General features: G+C 30.1%; 1 protein-coding gene and 1 non-coding gene across 3 annotated transcripts in view; both read left to right on the top strand.

Annotated features, from left to right (window-relative positions):
- The window catches only part of LOC129911148 (uncharacterized), an 88,251-nt gene that overhangs the window by 66,175 nt on the left and 4,026 nt on the right, over positions 1–18,050 (top strand). For both annotated transcript variants that reach the window (XM_055988852.1, XM_055988853.1), the window contains one exon: positions 16,853–17,472. In XM_055988852.1, the coding sequence (XP_055844827.1) occupies positions 16,853–17,472 (620 nt within the window). The remainder of the gene's footprint in view (positions 1–16,852; positions 17,473–18,050) is intronic.
- On the top strand, positions 13,600–13,673 carry Trnai-aau (transfer RNA isoleucine (anticodon AAU)). The gene has a single exon. It is a non-coding gene; the product is annotated as a tRNA-Ile (tRNA).

Raw genomic sequence — 18,050 nt, 5'->3', positions numbered from 1 at the left:
AGTTTAAAAAAATAACCATCCGTTTTAAAAAATATTTTGAAAAAAGCCATATTTAAAAAAAAAATTTAAAAAATATTATTTTGAAATCCGAAAACTTAAAAGTTGGCACCCTGTATTGCAACCATTAAAACTAGTGTTACCACTCTTAAATATCTAACGACGCACGATATATTAAGATTCGTAACGCATAAGTGATATTAGAAAACATTTAAAAAATTTTAACTTAAATCTAAATCATTTTATAATAAATCTTAATCTTAATCTAAATTATACCAAAAAAAAAAAACTATAAAAATTTCACGAAATTACTTAAACTGTTTGTTGTAGCGTAACGTAAAATGCTAAACCCCATAATTCCTATCATCACTTATTCCGTTACACTCAATAAAACAACAATTGCCTAAAGTTTTTATTATTATTTATAAAAGGCATCACATAACACCTCTCAAAAATTAAGCTTTAAAACAAAAAGTAAACAAAAACAAAGAAGAAGCTTAACAAAAGAGAATTCAAAATTATGTTGGTATGAATGGCACGCTCTAATCAACAAATACACTCATACAAAATTTTTGTATACCAATACACATTTGCAATGCCAAGCGCGTATTTAGGGCATAACTTTTGCTTTCACGTAAATTTACGGCAGGCACTTTAAAAAACCTAACCTAGCCTACCATTTGGTTTTGGATGCAGGTTTTATTTTTTTCTTGACATGTGATGACAACAACTCAACTACCGTTGAGTTACAATACAAGTTTGTGCTTAAAAATTCCATTTTAAGCTCAGCTTTTTGTTTGTTATCAGTATGATGTCAAAAAAAAAATAATAGTTATACATAACATCCGTTTCCTAAAATGGGGCTTCAAATAAAGACCGGTGGCGCTGTGGTGCGGCAATACTTGCTGTGTGTAGCTTTGACTCTTGTCGGCTGAGCTGCTGATGTTTACGGTTATTTTCACACGCACTCATCGGGGTACTCAGTGTTCATAAGCTCTGTACAAAACAAAAAACCGATTTGCATATATGAGAGCAGTTTGCATTCATGGTATCATACCATAACTAGTTTCACTTTTATTGGGCTTTTATCGATGAGTACGCGATAAGTACTTGCACACAATCTACTTGATGAGGCTCACTGATAAATTAATATTTACGTTGAATATTAAGCTTGTTATTTTATTTTGTGTTTTTCTGATGATGTATTGAGTTGATTTAGCCGCGGGCTTAAAGACTTTAGGATGTCGTGTTAATAAAATTACTCAACTGTCAAAAAAAGACTACTTAACTTTAATTTCTCTAAAATAAAAATTCAGATTACGTCTTGTCAGACTATATTGATATAAAGTTTGGTTTAAAAGACTAAAAATCAATTAAAATTTGATTTAAAGACTCAATTATTAACATCAGTAAAAAAAAATCACAGCAAGAATATTGTGAAATTTTGAGTGATAGGAACCATTTCTGTGAATGGTATAAACTGGTCTAAACGGTTGAAAAAGCTATTTTCTCATAAAATGTTGTTTATCTTCGATTGAAAATAAAAAATTATTCGAGACGAACATATTTTGATAAGTCTCTTTACAAAATTCTGATTGATATAATCTGGTATAAAGCACATTTTAGTATTTAATCACAACTTAAACTATCCTATCAAGTTTTCGAAGCCAATGTAGCTTTATTTCGATTTATGGTATAAGGTATTAAACAAGTGAAGGTATTGTTAATTTTAAACAATTGGTATAATCTGGTATAATGTAAAATAAAAGAATTGTTTTTATACCTTAAGCGTAATTGAATAATTTCAGACAACTTTTCGAACAAAGTTAAGCATAGTGACCTATGATATTCAATTGAACAGTTTAGACCGTGTCAATTAGAAAGGTATAATCTGGTATAATGCAACAAAAATATATATATTAATACCAAAAGCAGATTGAAACATTTCAGAACAGCTTTATAAGTGAACATAGATACACTGATCTATAATTTAAAGTATTTTCTTTACTTCTTCTTATTGGTATAATCTGATGTACTATAAAAAAGCTTTCAAACGAGTGGGTTCTAATTTATTGGTACAATCTGCTATAATGTAAAGAAAAACCAAATGTATTCGTACCAAAAACCAAACTAAATTATTTCAGAAAAGCTCACCTAAGATTTGGGGTGTTAGACTAGATTATACCAATAATCTGAACTATTAATTCAAATTATTTAGTGTGAATGTATGAAGAATGTTTCTTTTTATTTAAAATTATTGTATTCTCTGGTGATACAGTATTGATTTTTAGGCACTTTAGTTCTTATACCAGTCCAAATTTCCATTTATACCAGTTAGCAGCACTTCTTCCAAACATTTGACACAAATGATGTTTTAATAGGCTTGACAGAATTCTACTAGAACAACAGTTTCTGAACTGGTCTAAAAAACCAATTTCCATTTCCAAGAAAAAAATACCCTCTGTTTGTGTTTGAAATTGGTGGACAATCCTGTCAACATGCCATGAGGTAATTTTCTATCTTTTCGACACAATTTATTATAGTTGTTTCAATGCATTTGTTTAAATTGAATTCATTTATTTTTTATTAGCAGAGCTCTATTAACTGTTTTTACGTTATAAAGAAAAAAAAAAAAAAATAGTAAAAGAGAAAAAAAATCATAACCAGAGTTGGAAAGCATTTTGTCAGAAAGCCAATCATATTTGTGTGCAGTTTTGTTTGCAGTTTAAGCTTTAAGAGTCTTGCAAGTTAGGGTTAAGCTTAGCGTAACAAGCCGTTACCACACACTCAACCGTCATGGAAGCGTTGGAATTTTAATTTGAGGCTCTGTTGCAGGTCAGCCAAGCCATCAAAAGCCACACAGTTGCATTCGAATATAGGTACGTTAGAAGGCATATTTATAGATAGGTGTGCAACGCAGTAATTAAGCTTTACCAGGCTTGCTTGAAGAGCTCTAAGAAAAAAACATAATTATTCCTGCCTTCATGGGTCTCAAAGATACTATATGTGTGGGAACTTTAAACGATTCAGACGTAGGAACTGTTAGTAGTGGTATACTGATAGTATTCGGTGTAGATAATGATGAGTGGATGATGATTATTATGTCTATTTTGAAATTATGGCAGAATCGTGACGCGGTTTGTTGGCTTTTTGATTGGAAATTACCAGGAATTGAATGTCTAAGAAAACGCTAAGACCAATACGGATTATTGTTTATTGATTTTTTTTTCTTGAAAAGATTATTTCATTAACGAGATATTGTAGTGCAATGGTGGGGTGTTATAAAAATGTAAATAATAATCTTTTAATTAGATATGCACCTTCTTTATCTGCTTCGATGAGGCCGTAATTATAATGTTAAAAAAAATCGGTTCAATGGAGTTAATTATTATGTGTTAGCACGTCATTTTTCTTTTGCACTTCTTTCTGTCTTGAATAATAAAAAAAAACATAAAAAAATGTAAAATTCGAGATAAGGGTTTAAGAATTCATTAAGTTCTTAAAAATATTTTGGTGAAAGGGTGTTTTTTCCAGGTGTTCAGTTATGTGTGAGAAAGGTATCATAAAAGCTGACATACAATTTGTTAATTTTTTAAACTTGGTCAAAAAGTTTTTTTTGTTAATTATAAGAACTAAGAAACTAAGGAGTCTACAAAATTATCTTGAGCGAAAGGGTGTTTTTTTTTAAAGAAATTTATCCACAAAAAATTTGAAAAAAATGGAACTCCAGTAAAAATTGTTAGAAATATTTCATTTATAAACCAGGAATCTTAGGAGTAGTTATAAAAATATTTTAGGTGAAATGGTGTTTTTTTTTTGGGGGGGGGGGGGGGGGGGGGGGAAATAAGGAAAATCCACGATAAGTCCAATAAAGTGGTGATATCCTATTGAAATGCAGGAATTATGTTACTTTTGAGATTGGAAACAAGTATCTAAAGCGTCTATATGAATATCATGATGGACAACCGTAGTTAAATTTAGTTAAATCGTTGCATTTGGGATAGAAAGCAAGAACAAAGAGTTTTCATAAAAAAATTAAGTGAAAGGGAGTTTTTTCGAAGAGACAGTAAAATCTGTAATTGTTTGTAAATGTTTTTGTTTTTATAATTTGCATCGAAGAATAAATTTCAAAATTTATTTAACGAAAAGGAGCAACTGCTCTGAAAACTTTTAACTAATTACGTAGTGAGTCAATTATTGTAGAAATTTTTAAATAAAATGACAAAACTCTTTTATTTGTGGTTGCCCAACTAACATTTCAGCTTCAGTAAAGGTATTACCGAAGCAACATTTCAGCTTCTGTTAAACTTTAGTAAGATTGTTGGGCATGGCAAGAGAAAAGCGTTTTATAAGCTCTCGGTAAAGCTTAAATGAAGCTTTACCGAAGCTGTACGGAAGTGGTGCACACAAAAATAAGATGATGAAATTAAAAAAACACTGAACAAAGAAAAAACTTAATATTTTTTAATCGCAACCAGCGATAGAACTTTTTTCGGCACGAGTACGATAACTTAGGCGACAAGAATTGATAACGGTATTTTGTAGAGGAGTTCAATACAATAATTTTTTACTATGCCCCCCCCCCCCCCGTTTAGGCGGGAGGGGCAAATTTCTAAAATATGACGTAAAAAACAAAAAAAAAATTATTAAAAAACAAACAAAAATAATTTTTAAATCAAATTATTTCAATTAATTTTTCTGGAAATAATCAACTTCAAAGTCAAAATTTGGGGAAAAAAGTTTTAAAAAAACACATTAAATACTATTTTTACAAAGACTGTGAATTTAAATATGAATATATGAAATTAATCAATGAAATAAACTGCGTAAATCAATTTCTTATCACATACTTAAAACCATATGCTTCTATGCCTTATAGTTTCCGAGAAAATTGAAAATAAGAAATTTTTTTTGTATTTTACGTCATATTTTGGAAAATTGCCCCTCCCGCCTAAACGGGGGGAGATAGACCCCTCCCTCCCATAAAACCGTTGGACTTATTCCGTTCTTACAACTTACGGTTTGAAATTTCACCCAAAAGCCAAATTTTTAATGAATTAAACATATAATTTATAAATTTAATGATAGCAAAATTTATAATTTTAATGATAGCAATCGATTAACTTATACATAGTAAAACAAAAATTTTTGTTGTGGTCTACTTTTTACTTGTGTAAAACAAGAAATGGGAAAATAAAGATAGGTTCGATGAATAAAACTTTTTGAGCCCAGCATTTTGAAGGAAATTTAATCTTCTGTTTTTATTTGGAGTAATGCATATGACTTTCTCAGTCCGAAAAAAAAACGTTAAAAAAGCAAAAAAAAACTCAAAAAATCGCTTTTTTTGATTTTTTTTGGACTGTTTTTGTATGGAATTTTTTTTTTTTTTTTCAATTTTAAAAAAACATTTTTTCGATATTGAATTTGATTCTCTTCAACAAGTTTTAAAATCAATTTATCAAAATTATGCTTTGTTTATGAGATGTATTGAAAAAAAAACCAAAAAGGGGGCTTTTGCACCCCTATCTTCAATTTCCACCCTCTCATTTAATAGCACTCTGCTGTATTATCTTCTCTTATAACCCATTCAACGTTTTCTGAAATCAAAACTCGTGAACGTCTTAGTTAAGACAAAATTAATAGCCTGAAATTCTGGATTTATTCTGTTCTTCAAACTTGTAAAATTTTTCAACCCCTGTAACTTCGACACCCAAAATAATTTTTTTGTTTTTTTTTTTCAACTTGGAAGATGTGTCTACTCCTAAAGATTAAATTTGCATTAAAAAGTCAATTTCGGAAAAAAGTGGACTTATTCCGTTCTTACATCTGACTATTCAATTCTTGTCGCCCAAGTTATCTTGCTCTCCCATTTTTTTCTATTTTCTATAGTCTAGTACGAAAAGTCAATGATGTAGCTATTAGCCATTTCAGTTTTATCCATTGTTTACCGGACACCCTGTATACAGCATTTAAAAAAAAATAATAATTTATTGGGCTGAGAAATTGAGGAAATACGTTTTAAATAATAGGTACTTTGAACAGCAACATTTGTTTGTTTTTCGTATTAAGATTGTCACTCATATCGTTTGAATTCGATTTGAAAACACGAAAAAAAAGAAAAACAAGTGATCGTACTGAGGACATACCTAATAGTTTTTTGTTAGAATCTTCGTTACTTCTAGTATTTAGATTCTTATGGGCATCACAGCCTCAGAAATACATACATAGTTGTTATATTTTTTCGATTACCAACTTTCGTATTAACAAATATTTGCCAATCAGAAAAGTTTCAACCTAAATTACGCAGTTAATTCACAAAAATTCCAATATCCCAATATCATAAATAACCAATAATTTCGATTTTGTAATGTACATTTTAGGCAAGAGTTAGAAGACAAAAAAAAAATATGATTGACTGCCTCTGACTCGCTACCCTCACTTTTTTATAAACAAAACAGATCTATTTCCAAAAAAACAACAATAATAAAAAAAGCTAATATTGAAGTGAATATTTTTTTATCAATTCACTGATCAACAGGTTAGCATTTTGTTTTTTTTTTTTTTTTTTTTTTCATTTGGCTCAAAGCAATTTTGGAGTTTTTAGTTCATTTTGGTCTATGATAGTGCAGCAAAAAAGCGGCAACAACACTGAATTTACTATTAAACTTAGTACGTACCTAACCTAGCAAAGGCATATTTATGGAGATCATGAAGTAATTGAAATGGAATTAAACCTGCTCCCATTCAGCAGAGACAGAGCGTAGCAGATTATGGCAGTGCAGTGCAATGGCGCGAAGGTGGGTAATTGGTATTGGTGGTGATACTATGGATCGAATTCGGATGGTGGCATAGTCAACTCGTGTTCACAATCCACTGGTAAGATCAAGTTTATTGCGATTTTGTAACAACCAACGAATTTATGGGTGTCTCAGTTACCAATGGCGGTCTTATACCTATTTTGTGATGGGTGTGTGAGGGGTATTTGAAGGTGCATTTTTTTACCGTTAAGGTGGGTACTATACTTGCACTACTTTTGGGTTGGTATACATTGTTGGTTAGTTTAAAAGTAATAAGAATACGGATTTAGGGATTAGGTAGCATATTGAAAAATTAAAAAAAAGTTTTAAATTTTTTGAATTAAACTCTACAAAATTTAAAACTTTTGTAATAAAAAGTATTTAACTTATTCATTCATATAAAGTTGGTGCCATCCCAAAGGTTATGACTTCAAATCCAAGAAGTGCATCTTACTTAAGTCGGTTCGAGTAAGCAATACATTATACGTCTATTCTTGCGAATTTATTCATGGTTGAGAGTTTTAAGTCACTAGACCTTCGCTTTTGTTCTTTATAAGAACAAAAATGTAGGTATTTATTTATTTTTAAAATTATTCCAGTAGAAAACGTGAAGTCCTTTAATAGAATGAGTTACTGAAAGCTTATTGGACCTTAACTTAGCCACATCTACATTTTCACCGATTAGTGTATACAAAACTTTTGCGGTCATAAGTAAGAACACTGGAATGAAACCGTTTATGATAATTTTTTTTACAACTTTGGTTAATTTTGCTGAATGTCTAATTAAGACATCATATTATCAAACCACTCACGTCTGCTGTCATTCACAAATTATTTTAAAACAAATAAAATCTGTTTTTACTTTTGTTTATTATACTCAATGATGTTGAGAAAACTTATCTCTGAACCAACCTTCAATTCTATGGAATTATTTTTGTCATTAAAAAATTATATATGAGAACAACAACAAAAAAGTAAACTTTTACCAATAAAATAATAAAATTTTTATTCTGAACTGTAGGGTTTGTTTGTTAGCATAACAAAGTTTACTTATTCAAAACAACTTGTTTAGCAGTATAATTAATTTTTAAAATTCAGTTTTAAAACAAAATTCTTAGTGACAAGTTTTTTTTTTCAAAGGGAATACACCAATTTTAATATCATTGTGATAAATTATAGATAAATTACCAGATTGATTAAATAGACCAAAATTGATCAAAGCTGAACAAAATGTGAGCTTAAAACTTTCAAAAAAAAATTTAATTAAGATCCAGCAATAACTAGTGTTAATTTTTTTTTTTTTTAATTTTGTTAATGATAGTTATGAAAAAGTGGTGTTGAAGTAAAAACAAATGCAGAGTTTAGTAGTAAATAAGACACCCATTAGTGTCGGAATTTGGCCGAAAGAAGTTCCAAACGATTCTAATTTTAAAGAAAAATTCTTAAAAAATAAATCAGCAACTGAGACGTCTTAACCAGCATTTGCGTTTTATAAACTTTCTTCAAAGTCAATTTAATTTTTCGTATGAAAAGAGTGAACAGTGTTAAATCGAATTCTTCCATTTGATAGTTCAATAATTTTATCCCCTAATTATACATATATTTGAGTCACTTAGAAGAACATCAGACAAAAATTTTAATATAACCAATGTCTAAAGATCATAAGCAAAATGATATTCATAGTCCTAATATGAGCTTTGAAACTGTGGAACTCAGGGCTCGAATTACCGCACACGATTACGATCATACGTTAACGTTTTGACTATTGCTCTCTCTATTTAATTAATAGAAACAGATAGGGACACATAGCAACCATACGTTAACGAACGTATGCCGTAATTCGACCCCAGATGAATATTGATAGTAAATTTGAAATTTTATATCAAATATCTAACGTTCGTGTAATTAGATTTTCATTAAAAGTTGAGAGTCATTATCTGGAAGACATCAGAAAACCGTCATAGAAAAATGATTTTGATTTCTAAGAGGTAAATACAAAATCGGTCCCCAAATTTGCCACCCTGGAATCTACAACCCTAGACTCAAGCCTTTTGAGTCTGCTGACCCGCCACTGATAAAGGTTGTAAAAATAGGAACGAAGTTTTTTTATGTTTGCATTAGGTTTGATACAGAAAGGATTGAAACATTAGAAGGCATCATATTCTATGATTTGGATAAATAAATGTATCGACTAAATTTTGATTACTACTCAACGCAAGCTTTCAAACAACTTAAAATTAGTTTATCATTTTTAAGATCAGAGAGCATTTAAGGAATCCTTATTCACAAAAGTTTGAATTGCAGCGATAGCAAATTTAATTTAAAGTTAAAACTCAAGCGGTCACTGTGGTGTATGCGTAACTTTTTTTTAATATATTTTTGTTTGTTAAGAAACTTTTTCTATTGCTGAACAAAAAATGTTTTCAGTTTTTATCTAAGTAATGTTCTTTACTATTACAAAGACTACAAGGCTGAATCCATTTTCAAGAGTCGATGGCTAAACGTTGAGTATACTTACTTACTTATAGCACATTTCTTGTAGCACATTCTAGATCTTCTTACAGCATGAATTTGTGTTAATCATATCCCATGCCCATATTTTTATTTAATGCTATACACAAACTGCCGTTACAAATAATATAATAAACCACTTTACACACCCATAACAAAAAAAAATAGAAAATAAATTTTTAAAAAACAATAATTTACGATCAGCTCTTTTTTGTCCCTAATTAGTCACAGCAGAGAGTACCTTTTTGCAAGCCAGGGTCTTTGATTTATGATCTTGTCCTTGATACACTTCTGTCAATGACTGACGTTTGAAGGAGTTTTTTTCTTAGATTTTACACAAAAAATATAATAAAATTTTTTTAATCCATGCACTATGTCGCTTGAATAAATTTTTCACGGAAAAGATTGGCGGGTGCATGATTCAAAAAATAAAAAAAATCAACCAAAAATGGTTCTAGGTTTGGCCAAAGTGGTTCTCTGCAAGAGCTTGAAGCTGGATGCGAATGGGTTCGTGGTAAATCTATTACAAGAAGAATAATGAATGGCAATGTATGAATAAACTTTTGAACAGAAAAAAATAAAAAAAAAAAAACAATAATACAATTCGTTACGCTAAAATGAAACAAAACAAAAAAAGATTTATGCATTTTAATTGCAATTTACTTGTCCAACCGAGAAGAGAACAAACGTTAACGTTCACATTTCTTTGCAAATAAAATATGTCAAAAATGGGTGTTCGAATAGAATGGATTACTTTGGCATGGATTTTGACAGTTTTATCACTTTAGGCGTTTTGTTGTTGCTGCCCTCTACTGCCACTAGATGGAGGACCCCATACATAATGATGCCAAAGACAACGATGGTCAAATTTATAGCTAAGCAAGCAAGCGAGGGTACAAATCGGAGATGGAATTTAATTTCTTGGGTGCAGTTTGCAAAATGTCAGTTCAAAATGAGCAATTAGGATCAATCGGATTTGAAACGCTGCTGTTTTAAAGACAAAAACAACAAACCAAAAAAAAACTTGCATTTTTAATAGGTTTTTATCCAAAAATGGCAACATATTGGGTGTGTTCGTAGATGTCGTGTCTTTGCTTGTGAACAATGATGAATGGAATGTTAGTTATTATTAGGTGTTTGATAGGAGATAATTGAATCTGTTGGATTGTTATTGATTACTTTAAATGAATAGAAAAAGATATTTATGTCCCAGTCCTAGCCTAAATATTATGCTATACTCAATTGTATGTGAATAAATGTTTGCAAGATTATAATCCACATTATAAACACACAAATATGGTGTTCATTTATTTTGTTTAAACGACCTGAAAATTGAGTTTGACTTTATGTCATTTTGATCGTACACATCACGATTCAAATTAGGTAATGGGTGGGTAATTTATTTAATTTTAATTGAATAATTTACGATGGTAATTTAATTTTGTATCTCTGAGGTGTGTGTGAATTTTTTTGTGTACTTAGTTTTAAATTAAAAAAAAAAAATCACATAATATGATACATTAGAATACCTTCTTTGATAATTGGTTTTTATGATATGGACAAATACAATAATCACAAATAAGTACACAATTTTCATTAAATAGTCCAGTGCATTTATAATTTGACCCAGCAGTTTGTACCACCCCCAAATTTTTTTTGCTCATTCGATAGAGCATTGGCTGAATATCATTACCCTTATTTTTCGCACTCGCGAAATTCAACTTTCGGCCACCATCTTGGATTTTAGTTTTTGTTGAATATCTCGATTTCTATTTATCTACATAAAAGTTGTATGTGCAAAAAACGTAGGCAATTAAATTTCACGTCTTTTATGTTAAGAACACTTTTTCGATATTCTGAATATTAAAAAAGTTACAAGCCAAAAAAGTAAAAAAAAAAAAAAAACGAAGAAAATTACAATTTTTAAGTTTTGAACACTTTTTATCAAAATTATGAAAAAAGATTATTCACCTTAAAATTCTCTACAACTCTGCTATACAGCTTTTTTTTGTATCGCTATAAAAACAAAAGTTATTAATACTTTTTTTTTTTAAATGCTCTTTTTTGTTTGTGTTTTTTATCTTTACTTTTTTCTTAATTTTTTTTACCAAATCTTGAATTTTAAAGGATTAGTGAATATTTTATAGCTTTATGTTTTATTTAATTCTCTTCATTTCGTGTTCAAAACTTTAAAATTGTCATTTTTTTCGTTTTTTTTTTTTTTACTTTTATGGCTTGTAACTTTTTTAATATTCAGAATATTGAAAAGGTGTTCTCAACATAAAAGACGCGAAATTTAATTGCCTACGTTTTTTGAACATACAACTTTTATGTAGGATAAATAGAAATCGAGATATTCAACAAAAACTAAAATCCAAGATGGCGGCCGGAAGGTGAATTTCGTAAGTGCGAAAAATCAGGGTAATGATATTCAGCCAATGCTCTATCGAATGAGCAAAAAAAATTTGGGGGTGGTACAAACTGCTGGGTCGCCCATATATGAACATCATAAATGCACTGGACTAAAATAGGATTTTAAAAAAAATTATAAATAGATACTATTGTTAAGTAAACTTGGAAAAAATATTATTTGCTTTCTACCTACACGGATGTTGTTTCTCCAATTGAACTAACAAATTGAATGTTATCAAATTTTGATCTTAAGTATTTTTTCATACTTTACGAGCAACAGTCAAAATATTACCAATTACTCCTTGAAAATAAGTGGAAGACTAATGAATTTTTTCTGTATTGGCACTTCATATATCATAGAAATAAATAATAAAATATGTTAATTGAAATATTATGGGTTAAAGGGTGTTTTTTTTTTTTCAGTGGGAAAGAACAGTTTTGAAACAGTACATTTTTTTAATGAGCTCGTTTTTTCCCTCAATTTTCATACAAATTAAAGTTTTGTAGGAGTGAGGTGCCTAGGTAAAAGTATGAAAAATAATTTTTCAATTATTTCTTTTTTGATAGTAATATACCAAATTAATGACAACTATAAAAAAAAACTGACAAAAATTGTTTTTAGCCCAAGCAAATTGGTCTTTACAGTCATGAAATCGCATTTTTTTTTTTTTCAATTTGTTGGAAAAAAAATTTTTACCGTTTTTATTTAATAGCTACATTTTTACTCATTTTAACCAAAAATGTCCAAGAGCAGACCTATTCACAATAAAATGATCTAAAAAATGATATACGATTGAGTTCCCTGAGTTAAATAAATTCAATTTTATAGTTGGTCAAATCCTGGGATTGTTTCGCAAGATTATAGCAAAATGACATTTTTTAAATATTTGAAGAAATTTTGTTTTGTTTGTGCAATTCTTCAAAAATGAATTATATCACTTTTAATTATCTATGTACACGAACACATTCCAATGAAAATAAAATGCACGACTGGGTCGCACGAACTTGCTCTTGTAGTTCACAGTATCTTTATCTTAAATATCTATTAGAAATTTAAGATTTTGTTTAGTGTCGAGAAAAAAAAAATAAAAAAAAAAAAAATCGAAAGTTTAAAAATAAAATTCAAATTTTTTTTTTTTCCAAAATGTTTTTTTTAATATTTTTTTTTTTAATATTTTATACTTCAAAATGATGTCTGTAAATTTTTAATAAAATTGACTTATGCTTTGATAAAATATATGAACTTAAGAAATATGTTAATTTTTGAAAAACGCCATATTTCCGTTCTCCGCATTTTTTGAGAAAAACTAAAAACGCAGTTTTGTTAGAATCAATAAGAGTATTGCGCACACCAAATTTAATCGAAATCGTTAGAGCCGTTTTCGAGAAATTTGCAATACCTCGAAAACGTTATATGGGAGATATGCGTTAAAATGGAGATAGGTATTAAAAAAATAAAAAAAACGGGTCTAGGGAATAATGTAAAAATCATGTTGTTTTGATTAAAACGATTTTTTTTCTACACGAAACCAATACTTGCCCTATAGAGCAAGTAAAAATGTTGTCCTGCAAAAATGCGATTTGATTTACTATTTGCCTGGAAGTAATTCCATGAGAGCATATAGGCATTTTTTTGATGTTTTTCTTTCTTATGTTTTACCTTTTCACTAAATTAAGTATCTTGATACATTAAAACTTAGTATATTAATGTGTTTGATTGTTTCTAATATAAAAAGCATTTTAACTATCGTGTCTTTTCTTTTTTTTTTTTTTTGTCTCAGAATTAATAAACTATTTATTTATTTCAATAATAATACATAATAACTATGTAGATTTATAGTGAAATAACGGATAATTTTTTCTTGACACCACATTTTCATCTGGCCCATTAGCTCAGTTGGTTAGAGCGTCGTGCTAATAACGCGAAGGTCGTGGGTTCGATCCCCCCATGGGCCAAGAGTTTTTTTTTTTTTTTTTATTTTAACAAATAGCACTTTTTTATAGAATTTTATTTAAAACTTATTGTTAGTTTATTTATTTCGTTAATGTAATTCCTATGTTGAATTTCGTGCAATGTATTAAGATCTTCAATTTATGTCTTTATAATAAATCAATTGGAATGACAAAATTGAAATTTTAGGTGGTAGATAGTATCAAAGATTACACGGTGTGACACTGAAAATACACCCGACAAATTACATAGTGTAGGCTGTTCGTATGGTCGATTAATGCAAAAAAATATTTTTGTTATATTTTTGGAACCCTCCATTTTTTTTTTAATTTACAAAAAAACCATTTTTACAGACCTTACGATGTAATCTATCAATATCTCAGTCATTTTTTTAACAATTCTCAATATGTTATATGTTTTTGGAAAGGGGGTTTTTAGACCTTTTAAATAATGTATATAAGTCTATTGTTTAAACAAATTAAGTGTATGTTTTTATCCCATAAATCTTGAAAAGTGATTTTTTCCTCAATTTTTTCAACTTTACCCATTTTTTATTGCACAATAAAATAAACAAAAAAATAAAGTTAGGTTATATTCTGAAAGAATATAATGTTTAGGCACAAATTGGTGTATTGTTTTGTTCAATTTGACCAAAACTGCAGAATCTATGCTACTTTTTCGTAACTAGAAAATATGGCATATGATGATGTGAATTGCAAGGTGCACAATAGGGTGCTCGTTATTTTAAAATAATCATAATTTGTATGCTCCTCAGATCTTATATGGTTGGAAATAAACTAAAAAAAATATTCCCCAAGTTTCAAGTCTCTTACTTAATTCTAACCTGTGCTGCCAAGCGGTTGAAGTTTCTTATGGGAAAAACATGGGGTTTCTTGGACCTTGTTCGATCAATCTTAAATTCAAGCCAAACCATTTGTGCAAAAAATTTAAAACTTTACAGACTCAAACTTTATAAGTCAGCTATTACATGAAGCCTCAAGAGGCTTGACTCTTTTTTCGAATTTTCTTTTGATAATCATTCTGTGAGGCGCGTATTATTACACGATGCCTCTTGAGTCAAAGACTCAAATTTCTCTTTTGATTTAAGTATTGTTGTTGTTGTATTCCACCAAGAAGAAGAAAGGGAATGTTGAAAAAAGAAAGAGTGGAAAAAGAAACGTCAAAAAAGAGTCTCAGAATTTTGGCCCACGACTCTCCGGTTGGATAATTTTTTGTTTTGTCTTCTTTCTCTTTTGCACTCATTAGTTTTAAAAAGAGGCGCGCCTCTTGAGGCTTCATGTAATAGCTGACTAAGTGTAGCTGTCATGATAACATTTTTCAGAAAAAAGAAAATTTGCAGTTAAAGTTGTTCAAATTTAAAAAAAAAATCAAAATATCAATATTCATAAGATAACTAGCTGACTTCAGTTTAGGTATGATAAAAATTGAAGATTTAAAAGAGTTTATTAAAGATAAGGTGCATTTGACATTAATTCAGTCAAAAATTGATTTGTATTGGCATTTTGTATAGCAAAACCGTACAAATTTTTTTTTTACTTGCTCTATAGGGCAAGTATTGGTTTCGTGTAGAAAAAAAAATCGAGGTTTTAATCAAAACCAACATTACGATTATGGAGAAGATCAAAAAAGTGGTTTTCGTCATGCCGTCCGTCGGTCTGTGCGTCTGTGCGTCTGTGCGTCTGTACGTCCATCTGTACATCGAGCTAGGGCCTAAACGGATGGATGGATTTGCTTGAAACTTGGTACAGATGATTTTTACATAATTCCCTAGACCTGTTTTTTTTTATTTTTTTAATATCTCGTTTTCGAGGTATTGCAAATTTTTCGAAAACGGCTCTAACGATTTCGATTAAATTTGGTGTGCGCAATACTCTTATTGATTCTAACAAAACTGCGTTTTTAGTTTTTCTCAAAAAATTCGGAGAACGGAAATATGGCGTTGCCGTTTTTCAAAAATTAACATATTTTTTAAGTTCATATATTTCATCAAAACATGAGTTAATTTTATTCAAAATTTACAGACATAATTTTGAAGTGTCAAAAATTAAAAAAAAAAATTAAAAAAGTTTTTGAAAAATTTTTTTTTTTAAGTTTTTGAAAAAAAAAATTAATTTTAATTTTTTTAACTTGCAACTTTATTTTTTGATTTTTTTTTTCTCGACTAAACAAAATCTTAAATTTCCAATAGCTATTTAAGATAACGATACTTTGAACTGCAAGAGCAAGTACGTGCGACCCCAGTCGTGCATTTTATTTATTTTGCAAGGCTATGATAAAACTTATAAAATAAGTTCGTTTTTCCAAGTTTTCGTGCGTGAATTAATTTAAGTGCAGAAAATCGCTTTCAGAACTGTTCCAGATAGGGTGAAATCCAAGGGACGCTTACGTTTGCACCAAAAAGTTGCAATGTATTTTCATTCCGACAACCTAAAACAGACTAACTAAACAAAGCTACAATAAGAACAATTATTGATTCTGTTGTTAAAAAAGCTATAAGTTCCAACAAAAAAAAACAAACGATAAGTGTTTTAAGTATTTAAAATTATCCATTTTTTCCTTTCATGGCAGTTCTTAATTTGATGGATAGAAAGCAATGACAAACTTTTACATGTTCTTAAATTCATAAAAATATTAAAAGTTGAAAATTTTTGAGTCAACAATGCACGCAAACAGTAAGTGCGGCAGCAAACTTTAAATACCTTACGAAGAAATAACACTTCATTTGCATTTTAAATTAAACAAGTGTACACTGTAAACGTAACATCCATGTAATCACCACATTTCATTTCCAATTATAAAAATAAAAAAAAAATATATTTATTCTTAATACCAACTTACTTTCCTTGTTGGTCACTATGGCGTATGAGTAACTATTTTCCAAAAGAAAAAAAATAAAATTCTGAACACCATAATTTTTTGTTCAAATCGAAACCATGTATCAGAAAATCAATCCTCAATTCCACAAATCCCTCGATTCGACATTCACATTCAAAACCAATTAGCATAAGTGGCTGAGAACTGATCATCACACTCTCGTGCTCCACTCAACTATAAAACCAAATTGAAGCGCACTCTTTGCTATAATTCAACTGTGCGCTACTTCTTTTTTTATAGCTCATCGTTTATAAAAGTTTTTTTTTTTTTTGTTTTTTCCTCTTTGCAGATGAAGCCGTTGGCCTTGCACTTGGTTGTGATTCTCTTTGTGGGATCACAACTGCTTGGCACGGTTGTTCTACAGACGACAACGGGTCAACCGCCATCACTACCATTCCCGCAGCGATCACAAGTAACAACAATGATGACGCCATCATCATTGACATCATCCATAAAACTAATGGCCATCACTAGCACACCTAACAACAGCACAGCCGCCATCCATAGCAGCAGCAGCAATAACAGTAACCAGAGATCAATGGCACACGACCAGTCAACGAATGATGCTTCAGACGAAGATTCCACTCCACCATCGTCGTCGTCGTCGTCGTCGTCGACATCATCAGTTAATAGCCGTAATGGTGCAACGGTGGCGATAGTGCCGGCTCGTGGTCGCTCTATTGGCAGCAGCAGCATACCATCATCAAAAGAGTCTACTACTTTTCAACGGCGGAGGTTGCATCCACAGTATAGGTCACCATCGGCATCATCATCGCCAGCTTCGTCTTCTTCGTCGTTGTCGGGTATACAGCAAGTGCAACAACTACATCGACACCAGTTTCGACGTCAATCGGAGTCTTCAACTAGCCAACCAGTCGTGGCGGTGCACCAGCTACAGACAGCAAAAACGTGAGTAAATCGTTTGTTTAGTCTCCGATGGGAATGTGTATGAAATGAAGAAGAGGGGAATAGATCATGTTACCGTGTGAGAAATTTTTAATCAACGGAACTTTACTTGAGAGTTTTTGATTTAAACTAATAAAGTTATTTCTTGGTTTTAAATGTAGATTAGACCAGTTTTTTTTTTGTAAACGAAATCTTTTGACAGGACAGAGTTTGGTCAACTTTTTGATTTTTTCGTATAAAAATTACCCAAAGCATGACAAGTAGAAAGGATAAATTGCTGATTGGTATAAACTGGTATAAAGTTAGCAAAAAGTCGCTCGATTTATATCCACATCTCACACTTTGAAATTCACAAATTTTACTAAGAGAGTTCTGAATCTTTGCATCACTCAGTTGATTTGTGTAAACTGGTATAAAATTAAATTCACTGTTTTTTTTAATTTAAAATATTACATCTTTTATATGCTCGCAACTTTCCGTCTCGGTACTAAGTAGAAATTTATACCAGTCAGATTTACAAAGAATTTTGTTCTAAAAATTATAACAAATGTATAGTGGACCAGATCAGTGTTAATCAATAG

The sequence above is a fragment of the Episyrphus balteatus genome, chromosome 2 (genome assembly GCF_945859705.1).
Source record: "Episyrphus balteatus chromosome 2, idEpiBalt1.1, whole genome shotgun sequence".
NCBI classification, from domain to species: Eukaryota; Metazoa; Arthropoda; class Insecta; order Diptera; family Syrphidae; genus Episyrphus; species Episyrphus balteatus.
Note: the sequence above shows the minus strand (reverse complement) of the source record. Positions and strands in the feature narration are given on the sequence as shown.